This window comes from Numida meleagris, chromosome 6 (genome assembly GCF_002078875.1).
Source record: "Numida meleagris isolate 19003 breed g44 Domestic line chromosome 6, NumMel1.0, whole genome shotgun sequence".
Lineage (NCBI taxonomy): Eukaryota > Metazoa > Chordata > Aves > Galliformes > Numididae > Numida > Numida meleagris.
The window spans coordinates 28,243,999-28,262,503 of NC_034414.1; the positions used below are offsets into that span (position 1 = coordinate 28,243,999).

General features: G+C 49.9%; 1 protein-coding gene across 5 annotated transcripts in view; it reads left to right on the forward strand.

Annotated features, from left to right (window-relative positions):
- Window positions 1-18,235, forward strand: part of SLC8A3 (solute carrier family 8 member A3) — a 126,203-nt gene extending 107,968 nt beyond the window's left edge. For all 5 annotated transcript variants that reach the window (XM_021403140.1, XM_021403143.1, XM_021403141.1 and 2 more), the window contains 5 exons: window positions 226-329; window positions 14,613-14,737; window positions 15,258-15,357; window positions 16,345-16,620; window positions 16,777-18,235. In XM_021403140.1, the coding sequence (XP_021258815.1) occupies window positions 226-329; window positions 14,613-14,737; window positions 15,258-15,357; window positions 16,345-16,620; window positions 16,777-17,153 (982 nt within the window). In that variant the 3' untranslated portion in view covers window positions 17,154-18,235. The remainder of the gene's footprint in view (window positions 1-225; window positions 330-14,612; window positions 14,738-15,257; window positions 15,358-16,344; window positions 16,621-16,776) is intronic.

The following is an 18,505-nucleotide window of genomic DNA, read 5'->3' on the forward strand; positions in this document are numbered from 1 at the left end:
CCACCTTTCCCCTCCCTTCTCGCCTCCCCACCAGCCCTCTCTCCCCCTAACACCCTCCTGCTCCCCAAGGAGCTGCAACCGGTGCGCCATGTCCAAGAGGCCGGCTGAGGCGCGCTGCCCCGCGGGAAGGGGCTGCACGCCAGGAGCCTGCGCTGCTGCTGCCGCCGCGTCGTCCACGGCCCATCGACCTGCTGTACACAGTTGTCTCTCTTGTTGTCCCTACAGGAAGACCGTAAGGGTTAAGATAGTAGATGAGGAGGAATACGAAAGGCAGGAGAATTTCTTCATTGCCCTTGGTGAGCCGAAATGGATGGAACGAGGAATATCAGGTGTGAGATTCTTTATGGGAAAAAAAAAAAAAACCCACACAAATAGAATCAAGTCTCCAAACCCCAAATCCAGAAAATATAACCCTCTCTCTCCTCCTTCCCCTCCCTCCTTTTCATCTCCTCATGTGGATGGATGGACTTTGACTCTCTGCCCTTCCATGTTCTCACTCTCACCCTCTCCCGGTGTCACCTCTCCTTTTAGAGCCCAGCTTACTTCCGATCCTCCTTTTGTGCAATGCTTGAGCCTCAGAGGCTGTACTATTTTGACTGGATTTCTTTGTCTTGGTCTGTTTTTGTTCTGAGCACACCTCTGCTGTTCTGCCCTCTCCTGCTCCTTTGCCAGGACCTTGGGGAATGTGAGAGACAAGGGACGGGCATAGTGCATGGCTGCCTCTTCGGCTCCTCCTGTACACCCCCCTGTCCTTCCCTCTGTTGTTGCCTGCCAGTGGCATTGCCTTGGTGCTCTTGGGTCCCTATGAGACGTGGTGAAAAGCCCACAGAAGAGGGAAGGTATGAGGTATCCTGTTCTGTGTTTACTTTTCAAAATGATTCTCCTTGTCTTTCATCTGAAAAGCACCTTAATGTGTCTCAGACAACCCCATCCTGTTATGCACAGAGTGTGCAGCTCTGTTAATGTCCAACTTGAGTGTTGGTGCAGTGAGACCTGAGATCTCCCAGCAGATCAGGATTGTAGTGGGAATAAACCCGGAGTTTCTGCCATGCCTTGCCTGCATATATCTTTGTCCTTGTATATGTCTGACTTCTTTCTCACTGAACAAGTTTTGCCATTGGCGTCACCAGCTTTGGGGTGCCCCGGGAGGGCCGATCTTTTAAACAGAGAAGCACTTTACAAAAAGGAATCCCAATTCACCTTTTGGAGTCTGATATGAAAGAAAAACAGATGTGCATGCCCGTGGGCTTATTTCTAATCACATGTACTGCTGCAGGTGATAGAAACATCTGGCAATTTCCTGTGCATCTTACAGCTTTCCCTTGTTGAAACATCTCCTGTTTCTAATCTCATAAATGCAGGAACTATCTCCTAGTCAGTTTGAGCTCTCCTCCATGGTTCTCTAGGACACTTAGGATAGACACAGCTTGCATTAGCATGAAAATGTCATATAGTATCTGTGGATTTGTAAAATGTAAACCCCCAAACCATTAGCAGTGTAGTGCTGTTAGACCATCCTATGCCTCCCCTGGGTGGCAGTGGAATTAAGGTTTCTCTGCGTGTTGAGCTCAGCCCCTCAGGTTTCACTGAAGTCCAACTTTAGTGAGCATTCACTCTTAATCAGAAGTAGTGATAAGCCTGCCATGTCCTATGGGGGTATATTCACTGCCCTCCCATGTAAAAATGTGGGCATGGCTTCTACCTGAAGTTGCCTGGCATCAGCTTGTAGCCACTAGTTATTTTCCTGCTCTTCTCCATCAGATATAAGAACTACGTAGTGTGCTGCACCTTCTGGGTAGGTGCTCACTGCATCTATATTACATTTAAATTTCTTCTTGGAAGGTTAAGGAGATTCAGTCTTTGAACCTAGGACTGCAAAATGTTTTCTTGAGCCCTAGAAGCCTCCCAGGGTCTCCTCTCCACCCACGTCCCTTCCTGTTTGTGGGGCTCACACCTCCATCTCACCGGGTACAGGAGGGAAATCACTTCTGACTCCCTCCTGCACATGCAGGAGCATTTCAATGAACTTCTTGCTCAGTTGTTTGCTCTCTGTGAGCCCTGGATCCTTTTCTAAAGCAGTGACCTACAGGATCTAGGTAGGGTAGGGCTGGTTTTTGTTAAATCCTATGTTTATTTTTCCTGTGTAGGCCACCACCCTCATGGTTAGCAGGATGCTAACCTTGCTGTACTGCATGCATCTCATTTACACTAGCATCATTTGTAGTCAGTGGGGTTGCCAGATCTGTCGCAGGCAGAGAGGAGAACTGCTGGGCTACTTGTTCTTCACCACACAGCCTGCACAAGGCAGCCACTTCTACCCAAGGTGAGGGTGCAGCCTCAGCTGGACTCTGCCTACCAGGAGGAAGTGCAGGACCATGAAGAGGAGGAGACATGGAGCCCTGGTTGGCCTTGCGAGAGAAAAGTCAGAGCAAGAGCTGTGTGTTTGTAAAACCTAGGAGGAGCGAGATTAAAACACATCTGTAAGTGTTCCTGGCACAAGGTGGCACAGTTGCTACACTGATTCTAGGGCATCTGGAAAGGATCCTGAACTCTGCAGAGCTGCACAGCACAGCCTCTCCAGTGAGCTTACCTGGAACCTGGGACAAAGAATGAGGAGCTCAGCAGCACTGGGAGGGACATACAGCCACTGCCATCACCAGTGGCATTGTGGATGGCTCCCAACAGAGAAGGCAGCCCAGGGCATGGGCTGTCAGCACTTGTGAAGGCATGTGCCCATATTGCTGTATTGCATCACAAACGCTTCTACCTTGCAAGACACCCAAAGCAAGGCCACAGCAGCCACTTCTGTGCAAAGAGTCCTGTACAAAGATGGAAGGATCCAGCTACAGACTGGGAAAAAGTCTCCACGCGTTGCCATGTAGCTGGGACTTGTTTTCAATGCGGTGATGGACAGGCCCCATGGAACTTGCAAGGCAAGAGCAAAGCGTGGCTCCTGGCTCTCTTGGGAGGTTCAGGCCAGGTTGCTTTTGATGAAGAGTCTCCCTGGGTTTCAGCTACTCACACTTCCTTCTAGCACTGCAAAAGATGTGGTTTTCTTGACTGTGTGGCCTCGTTTTGTTGTTACTCCTCACTTGGCTCTGTCATATTGTGCCTAGAGTGCTGTAGGAGCATTTCATGTTTTCAGACTGCCCTTCATGGTGCCTTCAAAACATCTCTTCTGGCTCCCTTGGGAGCAGGATTTTGTTGCATGCCTTGGCTGGCTGCCAGTCTTGCTGGGAAGCAGCCTGCTGCCCAGCTGTGCAGAGACAGCTTCTCCAACTCTGCTGTGTCTGCACTAGGGCTGTGCTGGGCTGGGGCCTACACTTGCCCCGAGGCCTCACTGGGCAGAGCACAGCTGATGGCTTGTCTGAGGGACAGGAGCAAGGTGGCAGGACTGAAATGGGCATGGAGATGTGTCTGGGTGGCCCTAGCCAGAGCTGGGATGGAGTGGGGAACAGCTGTGAGGTGCGGCTGGGTTCTGTGAGGACATTCATCCTGTTGCGTTGGCTCTTTTGCACCTGGCAGCACCCTCCCACAGGAACAACATATCTACCTAGGAAGGGGCCTGCGGGGATCCAGACCCAAGCTGCTGTCTTCAGGCTTGGGGCCCACACTGTGTGTAACAGGCACCTCAGAGTAACGATGGGTGCTCCTCCTGTCTGTGTAGATGGCTGACGGAGAATTTTGACTGAAACGTGCTGCACTATCTGTAGTCACTGCTCCTCACTGCCACCTGTATCAGTACGACACCTGCTCTGAGCCTGGGGATGTGCTGCTGTTAGACTTTGCCACATGAGATACTGACTGCATACTCCATTCTGTGCTCTTCTTTGTATATAAATGTTGTATGTGCAGTACCAAACCCTCTCTGGCAGCCCATTTCTTTTTTTCATCAGCTGCTTTCTGCAGCTACAGTTTCTCAAAGTCTTTCTGGTCATCCAAACAAATCACACTTGAGCAAGTTGGCTTTAGCAGCTTTTTTGTTGATGTACTCAAATAATTCAGAGATCAAATAGATCTGCAATGGGTATCTTGCCAGTCCATTCCATGATGAAGACTGACACCGACTCCATAGTGGCATATCAGATGCAAGGAGTGCTAGCAAAGATGGTACATGCTGCAAGCTGGTTTTATTGACGTGAATAAATATGAAGAAATCGAAGAAAGAATCCCGTTCTCTGCTTGGTAAAGAGGCTAAAGGCAAAGAGTGAGTGTTGCTTTTCTCTGCCCTCCGTGCCAACTCCCACATTTCCTGATTCTTTTTTTTCTCTATTTCCAAGAAATTAGTCTCTGGATCTGTCTTGTTTCACCTTTCCTCTGTGTTGGCAGTCACATAAACCAAATCCCTGTCCACTGAGCACAGCAGGGCTTTGAAACCTCCTTGTGCTCTCAACCACCTTTCTGGCCATCCTTTTCTCAGCACCTTTTTAAAGTGTTCCTTCCATGAAATGAGTTCTTTGCTTTATGACAAGATGCAAAATTTTAGTTTCATTGTTACTCCCATGGCAGCTCTGGTATCGTGTCACTGCTCAGCTCAAAGCTAGGCTTTTACTACTGCCAGCCCTGCAGGATGTCAGAGAAATCCAGCCTGTTTTTACTTTCTTCATATGTTAGCTTTCACAGTTTGTCCATAGTCCTGGATTATGGGAACAAAACTTGCTTTGCTTTTCCTGGAAGAAATCGGTGTTCTGCCTAAATTGTAGTTGACCTTCGGGTTGATAAAGCCCAAATGGCTACTGTGGAAGATTTCACTTGATAATAGATAATGGTGAAAATAACTTCTGGAAGATTGTTTCATGAGGGTGATTGGGAATCTGCTCATGAGAATCCAACTAGCGGCACAGTGGCAGAAGATTCTACCCTAGGGATGGAGCTTGGATGCTGATTCCAGAGCATTGCACTCTGTAAAAGGGACTGACATCCTTCATGCAAGATTTTGCTTCAGAAATCATGACATGACTACGAGATATGCCTTCACTGGAAGTGGGAGCACAGCTGGCTGGTGAGCACTATTAAATAGGTAGCTGGCTTGGGAGGATTTTGTCTGAACTTCCCGTTAGCCTTTCCAGCACAGCGTGAAGTGATGTGGATGGATGTCCTGACACATCTCTGTCACCTCCCTGTACAGGAAAGCTTCGTTGCTCAGAGGGCAGATGTGGCTGGAAGTCAGAGTGAGGATTAAACTGCCAAGAAAGATGGATTCCTAGCTTGGATTGATCCAGCCAAGTTATCTGTTTCAAAATGTTGATGATGGCACAACTGGGTACAAAGGTCTGCGCCTGGATAGATAAGCTACATCAATATGTGAGGATTTGTGCGGCAGCTTTCTGAGGTGTGGGCAGGTTCTGAAAAACTCCTTCTTCCATTAGCTGCTAATGGGAATATCAAAGATATGTTAGATTGCTGCTGCCTTTTTCCCCAAAGGTTTAATAATTTGTTGCATGTCTGTGATTAAGCTGAATGCTGATTCTCTTGATGGACAGAATGGATCAGGGTCTGTTTTTTGGAGTCATTGCCATTGACTTCAATAATAACAGGATTAAGCCTAAAGCTTCAAAATCTCTACCTTGTTTATCTAATGAAAAATACATGTTCATAGCTCTTCACAGTCCTTTAGGAAAGCAGTTCGCTCACTTCAGTGCAAGCAGGAGCCAGAGCCCATGGGTGGCTGCAGTGAGCCCTGCTTCAGGCTGGTGGGCAGGTGACTTGTGGTGTGGTGCTTCCTTTGTGTGCCCCCAGGGTCCACGCCATGCTCTTTATCTTCATCAGTGGCGTCAGCAGTGGAATTGAGTGCATCCTCAGCAAGTTTGCAGAGCTGTTTACAGTCAGGGTGGTGAGGCACTTGCACAGGTTGCCCCATCCCTGGAGACACTCAAGGTCAGGCTGGAGGGGCTCTGAGCACCCTGACCTAGCTGTGGGTGTCCCTGTTCATTGCAGGGGGGTTGGGTTAGATGGCCTTTAATGGTCCTTTCCAACTCAAATGATCCTATGATTCTATGCACTCACTTTTCCTCTCAGTGCCTCTGGTGTACATGGGGCTTTCCTCCAAACCCTCAGCCTACCTCATTTCCATTTGCTCTGTAAGCAACGTGCATGTAACCACCTATGGCAGATCCTTTTAGCTACGTAGCGGCTTTCTGGAATCTTTAGGTACACTGATTAGAGAAGATTTATGTAAATGAGCAATGAGGCCAGAATAAAGCATGCAGTGTGGTGAACCCCTTCTGTGACATAGACAGAGCAGAAAAAGTTATTTCATCTGAGCTTGTGTGGTTTTGTCTGTGCACCACTCCCCCGTGTTTGCTCCTTTCAGTACATGCCACTATACTCTTTCCCTAAGGATAGCAAGGCTTTGAGTCTCCTGAGAGTCCAGGGGAAGGCAGCATTAGTGTGTCCAGGGCCTTGTCTGCAGGCACAGGTATTTGTCCACACTCCTGCTGTGCAAGGTTTAGGCTAGGGATTCTCAGGACTGTTCATTTGGATTTGGCTGCTGAGCTAACTTTAGCAGCTGCCTGTCAGGAGATGCTTGCCAGGCCTCTGAGGCTACCTGACATGCCAACAGCAGTGCTGAGGTGGTCTGGCTTGGGCTCAGGGAGGGATGGAAGGGCAGGGGCGAAGGAGAAGAGGTGCAGGGGGAGGCCATGCAAGAACAGCACAGGGGCTGCAGGAAGCTGGTATAGGTGCGGCATCCCCAGACAGACTGTCAGAAAGCTGTACAGGTCAGGACTGGGGGCACATTAGCAGATGCATATGCGGGAAGGAAGCTTTAGTCCGTGAAATCATTTTCTTGCTTGCGTGCACAACATTCACTCAGAAATATACAGATAAAATAATCCCTTGGCTTTCTGCTTGCTGTATTCTTAATGTTTCATTCATAGCTTTATAGGCTTCTTCAAATATTCATGTATCATATCGTAAGTGAAAGGGAGAAAAATACTTCTTTTGCAGGCTCAAAAGCAAATGGGAAAAAAATAAACTCAAATCCCAAAGCGCTAGGATAACATTTTTAAAAAACATGAAGAACCAATGATTTTTTTTTTAATAAGCACAGTAGCTCAGGGGCCCAGTAATACTTCATTATATTAAATTTTAACACTGAGCCGACCCATTGTATTAATACTTGTAATTGCAAAAGGAAAATTAAATTTCTTCCCATTGTCTGGAGGACCAGTAGACCATGGGAGAGGAAGGAAGCCACAGTATGGAGCTAGGACAGAGCTACAAGGACTTGGGGGCGACAACCAGGGCCATTGATGGTGCCGAGCCATAGGGCTGGTCTTGTATGGTCGATGCCTCTTTGCAGCCTTCAAGACAGGGTTTCTGACTGCATGCAGGAGAGCTAGGACACAGCATCGCTCCCCTGGATATGCGACCTTTGACAAATTGCTTAGGAAATCACTTTCAAGCCAGCGTAGATAAAATTAGGTACCTCTGTGCAAAGGTGCCTGCTTCTCTGAGGCCTGAGCTGGCAAGCCTGGGTAAATTAGCACTTTTGGACTCCTGCCCATTTCTGAGTTTGCAAAATGTTCCCTTTAGCCTCTCTTTGCTGGTTTCACCATCTGTCAAATGGGGATGTTAATACTGACTCAGTCTTTGTACAGAGTTTTAAGCTTCTGAGACTCAAAGTGTGTGATAATAAGTGTTAGTAATTACAGTACCGTCATAGCATGCAACCAAGTCTCTGGAGACTTGCTTGCTGCTTGAAGGACAAGCAGAAGTCACAGCTAAGGCACAGTGCTCACTCCTTTTGGAGAGGGTTTGGTATATTTTGCTGTGTGATCTCTCTTACAGGTTTCACTGTGGTTACTTTGAAAGCTAGGCGTAGACTGTGGCTTTCTAGGGGAACACTCACTGTAATCCAGAGCTCCCCTGGCGAAGCTCTCACTGAGCTGCAGCTTGGGTCATGCCAGGCCCCGATAGCAAGCATGGCTTGTCCTTGCTCCTTTCCCCTTCCTTCCCCACCTGCATCCCATTCCTCTGCCGTTGCTTGGGGGGTGATTTCTGGGAGCCCTGGTGCAGTGCTCACCAGCATCACCTCCATGTTGCTGCCATCTCCTCAGCCTCTGCCTGGCATGCAACCCTGAGAAGCTCACATATAGCATTGGGCCATGGCTGTCACTCACTGAATGTTGTCTTCTGCTAAACGGCTTCTCCTGCTTTTCCCAGTGCAACATTAACTTTCTCCCTGTTTTCTTCTTTCTATCTGTCTGTCTCTTGTCGTTCTTCTCTCCCCACAGCTCTGCTGCTCACCCAAGGTAAGACTGCTTTTTCTCCTTTCCTCATCCTGCTCTGCCTGTTCTCATCCTCTTTAGTCAGCCCTCTCTGTCTGCATTTGCTGTGTGCAGGAGCGAGGCACTACCCCAGCTCCAGGTGTTTCCATCCTGCAGGTCAGAGCTGTGCCTTAAGACCATAGCAGTGACTGATGCCCAAAAGCCTTCCTCCTCATTCCAGAATTGCCCCCGCAGTTTCAGCAAATGGCCCCAACCAGGCTGCAAAGCAGGGCCCTCAGTTCTGACCCTGACTCTACCCCCTTCTTGGGCAGCTCTGGGGCTTTGTTCTTCCTCATGCACCTGGGTTTTCCTGCAGTCACAGAACCCCTCGGCCAGGGCAGGCACCTGGGGTTCCCCACTGCCATGCTGGGAGCCTCTCAGTGGCAGCAGCACTGCTGGGATGTGTTGGGCACCAGCCCTGCTCTCGCTCCTCACCTCCCCATAGCAGCATTTACCATTATTAGCGTGGAATCCCGCTTCGTTGCCTGAAATCCCTATTATGCTGGTCTATCTTGATCACACCATAGTGGTGATTTATGCCTCCTGTATTTTTATCATTCCTTCAATCCCCGGTATGATTACAGTTCAGTTTGCACTAAAGAAACATTTATCAAAAGCTGAAGGCCAGGTGAGCACAGTGCAGGGAAGAGCTGGCAGGTTGGCATGCTGAGTTGAAAACTGACAGCCCCACACGTAGAAGTTGTGAGTCCTGCAGGGGCTGTGATGGTGGGGGTTGTTTGCAGGTTTCAGAAACCCTGAGAAGAGCTCTGTGCTCCTTCAGCTCACCATAGGCCATGGGTTTTAGTAGGTTTTGTCGCAGGTGAATTCAAAGCACTGATTGCATTTATTTGTAACACCCGAGCTGTGCTGCAAACTGAGAGTATCTCTGCTGTGAAAGCTTCTGTCTCTGCAATTTTTAGGAAGATGCCAAATGTGCTGTGCAGGGATGGTTTGAGCCCACAGGAGATGGGGCTAATTAGGAAATTGCTAGTGGCAGGCAGAAATCCCCAGCTCCCTGAGTATCAGCTTAGGGTGTTTATGGAAAACTCCGAGCAGTTTGGATGGCCTCCTTTGTTACTTTTTCAGCTCCAGGACGACTAGGAATAAGTTGAGCACAGCCTCCTTCCCAGTAATTTCATTGCTTTAATTCAGTAGCTGCCTAATTTGATCAGAACCTTAGGAACCAAATAATCTGTATTAAAATAATATAACTTTCTCCCTCTGTTGAAATCCAGTTTGATTGCTTTTGGCAGCTGTTACCGGATGCTGTGGTCACCAGCTCTGAGAAGCTGTTCTCCAGCTAACAAAGATAGCTGGACATGACGGGGAGGTCTGTGCGGTGCAGTCCCCTGCTGTCCCCTGTGCTGGGATGCTCCATGCCCCTGGGGCACACAGTGGGTGCGTGGCCAGGGTCTGGGCTGGCAGCTCTCAGCCCCGCTCCCAGAGTATGTTGCTGGAGTGTCACTCAGCAGCCATCATGGCTAATAAGTAGGGAGAGAAGTGACGTTCTCATTTAGTCCATGTCATGTTAGATTTAGGTTACACAGAAGTGCAGGAATCTTTGTAAAAATGGCTTTGTTGAGCATTTTGGGGGAATATTCCAGTCCTCTCCTTTGCAGACCATCTCCCATGTTCCCCTGCCCTCACCACGTGGTGTTTACTCTTGCATGGCACAGCCCCCACTTGCCATCTTTTTGTAGAAGTCCCCAGAGCCTGTTTGCAACATAAGTGGGGAGATGAGCCCAAGTGCAAACACATTTTGTGGCCAAATGGCCTTTTGTTGGAAAACATTGGAGAGCCTGAGTGTGACAATCCCTGCAGACCTATCCCTGGGAAAGCAGGGCTGTGAGTTATACATGAGGCAGCACTGCTGGGCTGGGAGAGCCTTTGGGTTGGGTTCATCTGTGGCATTTGCATTTACCAAACTCCAAGACAGACTTGCAAGCTTTTCATGGGCTTAGGATGTTTGTATTCTTAAAGGTATGAGGAATTACCAAAACATTAGCTACTTATCTACCCACACTTCCACATATTCATCCAGATCAAAGAAATAATAGTTCTAAAAATATTACTTTGTGCATTGAAATTTGTGGGCCTGCTTTCTGCGTGTGAGCTGCATGGCAGCTGCCTGCTTTGTGGTGGGAAGACTGGGAAGCAAGGCCACCAGCATGGGCCTGAGAGGAGAGTAGCAGGGAAGTCATACAATCATAGAATAGCCTGAGTTGGATCCTTGGGTCCCCATGAGGATTATTGAGTCCAACTATAGAATCAGCGCGTTGGCTGTGTGTTGGCCCTTCTGTCATGGATGCACAGTTTCCCAGTTAGCATTAAGGACACTGGAGCATGTACGTTGGATGCATCACGCCTCAAAAATAGCTTTCAGAGCTAAGTAAGCAGATTCCTTACATTTTAGACAGTGGCACAGGCTGTGTGCGCATGCGTGCATGTGTGTGTGCATGTGTTTCTTTAAAGGGCATATCAATATGCCAGCCTCCACCGCCAGTGCATCTCCTAGCCAGCAGCTTTCCCCAGTTGTGACTGATAGATTGACGGCCCTCCGGAGAGAGGAGCTCATTCACGCGCAGTGTTTACTTTGTGTAGCTGGGATTATATTTTATTGAGCCGCAACAAAAATCCCACTTTAATTGTCGCTTTAATTTCTTCCTAGCAGCACAGTCCCCAGAAGGGGTGACCTTCATGCAGATCCATGCCCACTCTAGAAATGGATGGATATGAGATAGCTCGAGGGGTGTGAAATGGCCTTCGTAGCAGTCTTTCATGAATGCATTGCTGATTTTAATCCAATTTATTCAGAAGCGACAGGGAATGGAGACTGGCCCGTGGCTGTTTGGTAGTCTTGCAGCATTTCCTAGGTGATAGGTATCTACCTCTCCCGCAGTGTTGCTGGGCCTTGCCATTGCCTGTTTCAGCACAATGCTGGCAGTGGACTTTATCTAACTGATTTACAGTGTACCCAGACAATGTCCAGTTCCCACTTGTTCCCAGCTGTCCACAGGGATTTGAGCAAGCAGGCACTTGGGTGCAGTGCATGCTGAGGGAATGCTGCTCTGCTTTCCCCTTTCCTAGGGGAAAAATAACAGAAGGAGCTCCCACCCAGCCTTTGCTCTTGCTAGACTGGCAGATCTCCCCTGCCTGTAGCAGCCCAAAAGCAACCTGGCACAAAGAGCAGGTGCCCTCCTGCATTACCTGGTGCAGGTAGTCCCAACTTGCATAGCCTGAGCAGCCTGCACATCTCCTGTAGCTCAGATGGGCTGTTTTCCCTTGGTGGTCACAGACCTACATCCCAGTGCAAGCAGGGTTTTGGGGACTGCTCTGTCCCCACCTTCCTCTTCCCAGGGAGGAGGTGATGGCAGCCCAGGAAGCCCTGGTGAGCTCCTGTTCTTGCCAGGCATATCCAGACCTTATCAGGCTTAATTGGGGTTGACAGCTGGGAGTCCAGGGTGCAATCCGCATTGAAGAGTAGGTGCAGATGCTGATACAAACAGAAATCAGGCTAGTTAATAATTAAGCTTCAGTTTGGCAGTGTTCACCTTGTCAGACTTGACCTTCCAAATTAAAAAAGTCTGTCTCTCCCATCTAGCTCAGCTGCTGGGTCCCTACTCGTGGGGCTCCACTCAGCATCCCATGGGAACAGACAATAAGCAAGCTCAGTTCAGGTTGCCTTAAGTTAGGATGAAAGATTCAGGTTTAACATTTTCAAATTCACCTTTGAAGTTTGTTAGGTTTCTGTACTTTGCATAAGATGTTCTCTTTCTTGTTGCATATTTGGAAACATTTTCAAAATATTTCTGCTTTTTGCAGCCCTGGAGTGTGTCCAGAGAAAGGCAGTGAAGCTGGTGAGGGGTCTGGAGCACAGGCCTTATGAGGAGCAGCTGAGGGAGCTGGGATTGTTCAGTCTGGAGAAGAGGAGGCTCAGGGGAGACCTTATCGCTCTCTTTAACTACCTGAAGGGAGGCTGTAGTGAGTTGGGGTCAGCCTCTTCTCTTGCCTAACTAGCGATAGGACTAGAGGGAATGGCCTCAAATTGCGCTAGGGGAGATTCAGGCTGGACGTTTGGAAATACTACTTCTCCAAAAGAGTGGTCAGGGACTGGAACGGGCTGCCCAGGGAGGTGGTGGAGTCACCGACCCTGGAGGTGTTCAAGGAAAGTTTAGGCATTGTGTTGAGAGACATGGTTTAGTGAGAACTATTGGAGATAGGCAGACGGTTGAACTGGATGATCTTGAAGGTCTTTTCCAGCCTTGGTGATTCTGTGATTCATGATTCAAGCAGGAATCACCTCCTTTTTGCAGCTTCCTTTGTGAAGGTTTCTGTGAGATACCCCATCAGACATGCTGCCTATGGCTGTTCCCCCGCTTGTAGCTAATATCTGAGGGGTTTAGCATGGGAGTGGTATTCAACCACCTGCCTCCAGTGGACACCCTTGACACGGCTTCTTGGATGACCATGTTTCTTCTCAGTGCTCCAGTTCACTGAATTCACTGCAGAGGAGCTGTGTGGGGGCAGCTGGGCCTCCCTTACTCAGGTCTTGGGTCATGCTGTCAGCAGGCTGCAGTAGTCCAGCTCTGGCCATCACCTGGTGAGGCCTCAAGCATGAAGGTGCCAATTCTGCTGACACTTCATAGTACTGCACATCCCACAGCCTCCTGCCAGCATCCAGAGGTCCTGCCGCCGGCCTGGGCACCATGCTCTGTGCAGCCTCACAGCCCCAGAATGGCACGCTCCTCAGAGTGCTGCTGCAGCTCTCGTGCTGCCCTGCCTGGCGCAGGCACATCAAACAGCATGAGTAAGGAGGCAGGAGCTGAGATAAGTCTGTGCTGGATGCTGCTCCCCACAGGGAGGAGAGCATGTTCTGTGGTGCGCACACTCACGGACCTGTCTGAAGATGGATAAGGTTTGCATGAGGCTCTGTTGTCTTACTGCATCAAAAGCTTTTGTCAAATCACTTAAAGCCGGGATGGATATGTTTTTTTAACACTTCTCCTGTAGTTGTTAAGTGGGGGAAATTTGGTCCAAGATTCCCGGTTTTCAGGGCAGCTCTGATTCCAGACACTTGCTTTCTTTGCTGTGTGACAGCAGCTGATGGCCAAGAGTGCCTGGTGCTGCCAACTGCAGCCCATGGCTGTTCTGATGTAGTTACTTCCCAGGGAAGGTCATAGTGAGCCAGACTGTCACTGAGTCTGGGCCGTGCAGCGCTGCTGGGATGGCTGTCTGTTGTGCTTCATCCCCAGCTCCCTGCTGGCATGCACCAGCACCATCTGCCATGCTGGGCCCCTGCAGAGCTGTGGGTGCTTCCTACCCTGAGCTTTTTGTTGCAGGGGGCTAAGCTACACATGCAGAATGGCAACTGATGTGTAAGCACCTGAATCTTTGATGTTAGATACAGCTTGTCATCCTCATACACTTCTGGGTAAAGGCAGAGACTGATTTTCTAGGTCTCTGTCTAGGAGAAAGAGATGTAGGTTTCATGAACTCCCTGCTCATGTGAATATAAGTAGCTTGAATCTTGCCTCCAAACACAGCATACGGCAGAATGTTTTTCCAGGTATCCCCTCTGGGGCCGCTTGGCCTTTGCCTGCCATCACCCTCCATCCCTCTGCCACCATGCGTTGCTCCAGCTGCTCTGCTCTTCTGTCTCTGTCAGTACGTATAAACTTTTGGGGATTCCCAAATCCACAGGACATGTGTTGGAGCTAGGCGGTGATGGTTTTGATGTACTTCATTGATTTCAAGTGATGGATGTAGTTGTTTGTGCTTCTGTGACGGGCTATAGGAATACCACTTGACATAGGAGTTCTCCTACATTTTATAAACCCTGCAGTCTCACAAGGCTTACAGTCTCCACAGTCCGTCTAGCAGGGCTGATGAAGAGAAGGCAGAGTTTACAACTGGACACTGCTGGGAGTTTATCACTTCTGTGCAATTTTGGTGAGGAATACAAGATCTGCTGGAGTCCACATGGGATTAGTCATGTCTGAGGCATTACTGGGGTGTCTGTAAACTCAACGGGAAGCCTTGGTAATACCTGACCCACTACTTGGCCAGAACAGGATGCTGTTCCTTTGTGGTACCTCCCCAGGTTCTGCTGAGCTCCCACAAATCAGCATATATCATCCAAGAGCACCAATGCAGGCTGAGGAAATTTTTTCTTTAAAAAGACGACCATGCTTTATGTGCTCTCAGTGACTAACCGATAGGCAGAAATCTTGGTCCTTTATTCCCATGGCCCAGCACCCAACCCCTGCCCTGGGTCTCTGTGTTACTGCAGGGAGCTGTGATGCAGCTGCTGCCTGCAGCTCAGTGTTGGCCTTGCTTTTGCAGAAGTGGCTGAGAGGAAGCTGACAGTTGAAGAGGAAGAAGCCAAGAGGATTGCAGAGATGGGCAAACCAATTCTTGGTGAACACCCCAAACTAGAAGTCATCATTGAGGAGTCCTATGAGTTCAAGGTCAGTGGTTGTCCCTGGGGTCCTCCGGGAGGGAGAAGCTGTGTGGCAGTGAAGAACTGCTATGGAAAGCAGGGCTGAGGAGGCAGGGGGTGGCTGCACGTACAGGGAGAGGGCTGCCAGAAGAGGAAAAGGAGTGCGTGATACAATAGAGGGTAGGGGAAGCCTGAAGAAATGCCAGGAGATGTAGCTGCTGATAGGCAGAGGTAAAGAGAGGAAGACAGGGGAGGCCTGCTGGGAGCAGAAGATGCCAGTGTGCAAGAGAAGTCAGGAGCAAACTGTTCCTGCGAGACAGGATTGACCAGAGAAGGAGCTGAGCTTTGTTTGGAATAAGGAGTGGCAAACAAGCAGACTCTGGTGAAGTACAGCTCATGCATGAGGGAGTTATGAGTCTGTTCAGCATGGAGCGCCTGGCAGGAGCATGTTTGTGGCACCTCCACAGTTTGGGAAGGGGCAGAAGGGAAGATCAGCTTTGCCTGCTAGGAAAGGGTCTAATTGCTGTGCATCTTTATTCCCACAACAGAGCACTGTGGACAAGCTCATTAAGAAGACAAACCTAGCTTTGGTTGTAGGGACACATTCCTGGAGGGACCAGTTTTTGGAGGCCATCACCGTCAGCGCAGGTGAGGGGGAGATCAGCAAACCCACATCAGCATCCCCAGGGCATGTGCAGCCAGGAATGAGATGTGTCGGGGCTCATGAGGCAGCTTCTGCCTGGGCAGACCTGCTCAGTTGTTGAGTATACATATGGTGGACTCTCACCAGTGGCCAGAAGGGCTTTTTCTGAAGTGAAAAGAGAGATGCAGAATATTCACTTTTCTTCTTTCTAGCAACTAACAGAAATGACCTCACTGGAAACAGTACCTCCATCCTTGGAGCAGTCTTTTCTCCCAGGCCGCCGTCTTTCTTCTTCCATCTCTCTCTTTGCTTTGTTATCTGCCTTGTGCTCCCTACCTACTTTCTCCAGTTTATTTCCATCATCCTGTATTCACACCCAGACCAGCAGTGCCTCCAATCTCTGAGTTAGTCTCCCTCCCACTCTCCAAGAGGTCACACAACTGCTGCTACTTATAACCTCTCACAGGTGTGACACTTCTTGCTGGGAACATACTGTCCATCAGCCCATGATTTGGAGCAGGTGGACCAAGAGGGCCCTCTAGTTTCCCTCAGTGGCACTCATTTCTATAACCTTCTGCTATGTGATTTCATGGTGTCCCTCAGCAGGGATTTCCACAGGCTAACTATGTATTTCATGATGGCCTGTGGCTGGGGATGAGAAGAGGACAGCCCCTGAGGGTACTGCTTGCTGCGCCCCAGCCACAGAGGGTGGATGTGTGGTCCTGAGATGTCCTAGGAGTCCCCCTGTCTTGCCACATCCACTGAGGGCTCTGGCAGCTGCTAAGTCCCACCAGCTGGTTCCCAGGGTGGTGGCTGGCACCAACGCAATACACTTCCATGCTGCTTTGTGCTGGGAGGGAGCAGCTTGGGGAGGTGGGCAGTCCCCCAGTCTTGCACCCACTGGCCAGGCTGGAGAAGTGAAGCAGAAGGTGGGTGGCCATGAGCATGCTCTGTCACTTTGAGCTGGACCTTTTCTTCCACGTTGTTTGCAGCGGGTGATGAAGACGAGGATGAGTCTGGTGAAGAGCGCCTGCCGTCCTGCTTCGACTACGTGATGCACTTCCTGACCGTCTTCTGGAAGGTGCTGTTTGCTTGTGTGCCCCCCACCGAGTACTGCAATGGCTGGGCCTGCTTCGTTGTCTCCATCCTCATCATTGGCATGCTCACAGCTGTCATCGGCGACCTCGCCTCCCACTTCGGCTGCACCATCGGCCTCAAGGACTCAGTGACCGCCGTTGTGTTTGTAGCCTTCGGCACCTCTGTACCAGGTGGGGACGCCGTGGGGAGGGGATGGGGGGCCCAGAGGAGATTGGGGTCCATGTCCCAGCCTGGCTGGTGGCACACCTGAGCCTCCCTCATCCCCCAGGCATGAAGGGTTGCCCATTTCTCCTGTTGGACCCTGATGATCCCTCCTTCCCCTGCAGACACGTTTGCCAGCAAAGCTGCAGCCATCCAGGACGTGTACGCCGACGCCTCGATCAGTAACGTCACAGGCAGCAACGCCGTCAACGTCTTCCTGGGCATTGGGCTGGCATGGTCTGTGGCGGCGATCTACTGGGCGTCACAGGGGCAGGAGTTCCAGGTGTCGGCTGGCACCCTGGCCTTCTCTGTCACCCTCTTCACCATCTTCGCCTTCATCTGCATCAGTGTCCTCCTCTACCGCCGGCGGCCCCACCTTGGGGGAGAGCTGGGCGGTCCCCGGGGTTGCAAACTGGCCACAACGTTGCTTTTTGTCAGCCTGTGGCTGCTGTACATCCTCTTTGCCACCCTGGAGGCCTATTGCTACATCAAGGGGTTTTAGGCGGCGGAGGGACAATGCCGCCGAGGGAGGGGACCCCCCCTCCTCCATTACCTCACCAGACTCCGGCCCTGGACACATGGTTTCAGCAGGAGGGACGGCTGTCAGCCTGCCGCCCAGAAGGGCTGGGTGCCGGGATGGGCAGATCCATCACAGGATGAAAAAGAAATCCATGAAAACCACCCCAAAAATTATACAAAAGAAAAGAAAGCAACAAGGGCAAGCGTTTAAGTGAGCAAGACAAAGTGAACCCAGCCACTGCCCCCAGTTGACGTGATTAAGAAGTCTCAGCCATCTCCCAAGGCCACCTCTCCCGCAGGTTCGTTTTCTCTTCTCTGGATCACCCCTCCGCTGTAAGGAGATGCTTTTTTGTTTTTACTCTTTAGGAATTGCATAAGTGTGATAGGGAATTTTTTTTTTCTTATTGCTTTTTAGTTTGGGGGGGGCATATGGCTTGATTTTGATTTTTATTTTTTTTAACTACTTAAACAGAAAAATGTTAAAAGTTTAAAATCTAAAGCTTCAAGCTGCCGTCAGTGCTGGAATTGGAGGTGTATTTTTTGAAGCCACAACAGACTCTGACACTGTCAAAGAACTTTTTCACTTTCACAAGTTTCCTCCCCCACCTCCATCCATTTCTTTCTTTTTTAAGAGCATCACAGGACTGATATATTTTTAATACAAACACACACACGTACACACACACACACACACACACCAGTTTAGTGACAAAGGCTGAAGCACGTAGCATCTCAATCACCTGCCTGGGCTAAGAAAAAAAAGGAGGAAAAAAAAAACAACCCCAACCCTCTAATATTATATGTATCATGTATATTTTGACTGTGGCATTTCTCTTTGTATGATTAACTTTGAGCTTGTGGTACTGCAGGAAGAGAAAAAGATGTTAATGGGCAAGCGGTAGTGAAATGAACAGCGTCACAGACATGGCCTGCCAAGCGGCTGAGGGGCCTGGGAGATGGCATGGGCTGCCCAAGATGGCGGCGGTGGCACAGCCCTGTCCTCCAGGCCTCACTGGATGTGAGAGTGAATCCCAGTGAATAACACGCTGCTCTGGTGTACCGAAGTGAGCAGAAAGCCTCCGGGTGTCTCCCACAGCTCTCTCAGCGTTGGCCTTCCAGGCTGGGGTTGGGTTTAAACACACAGGTTGGTGAACAGGAGCAGGGTCCCTGTTCCACCCGTCACCCCCTCATGCACTGACCCCTGGCCTTGGTGCCATCCAGCTGCTGAGAAAACCACACCAGAACAGCGGAGAAATAACTGGAGGGCGACAGGAAGCCCGGGGAATGCCAGTGCTGTGCTGTGTGCCCAGACCTGAGCTGCACCATGGCTGGTCA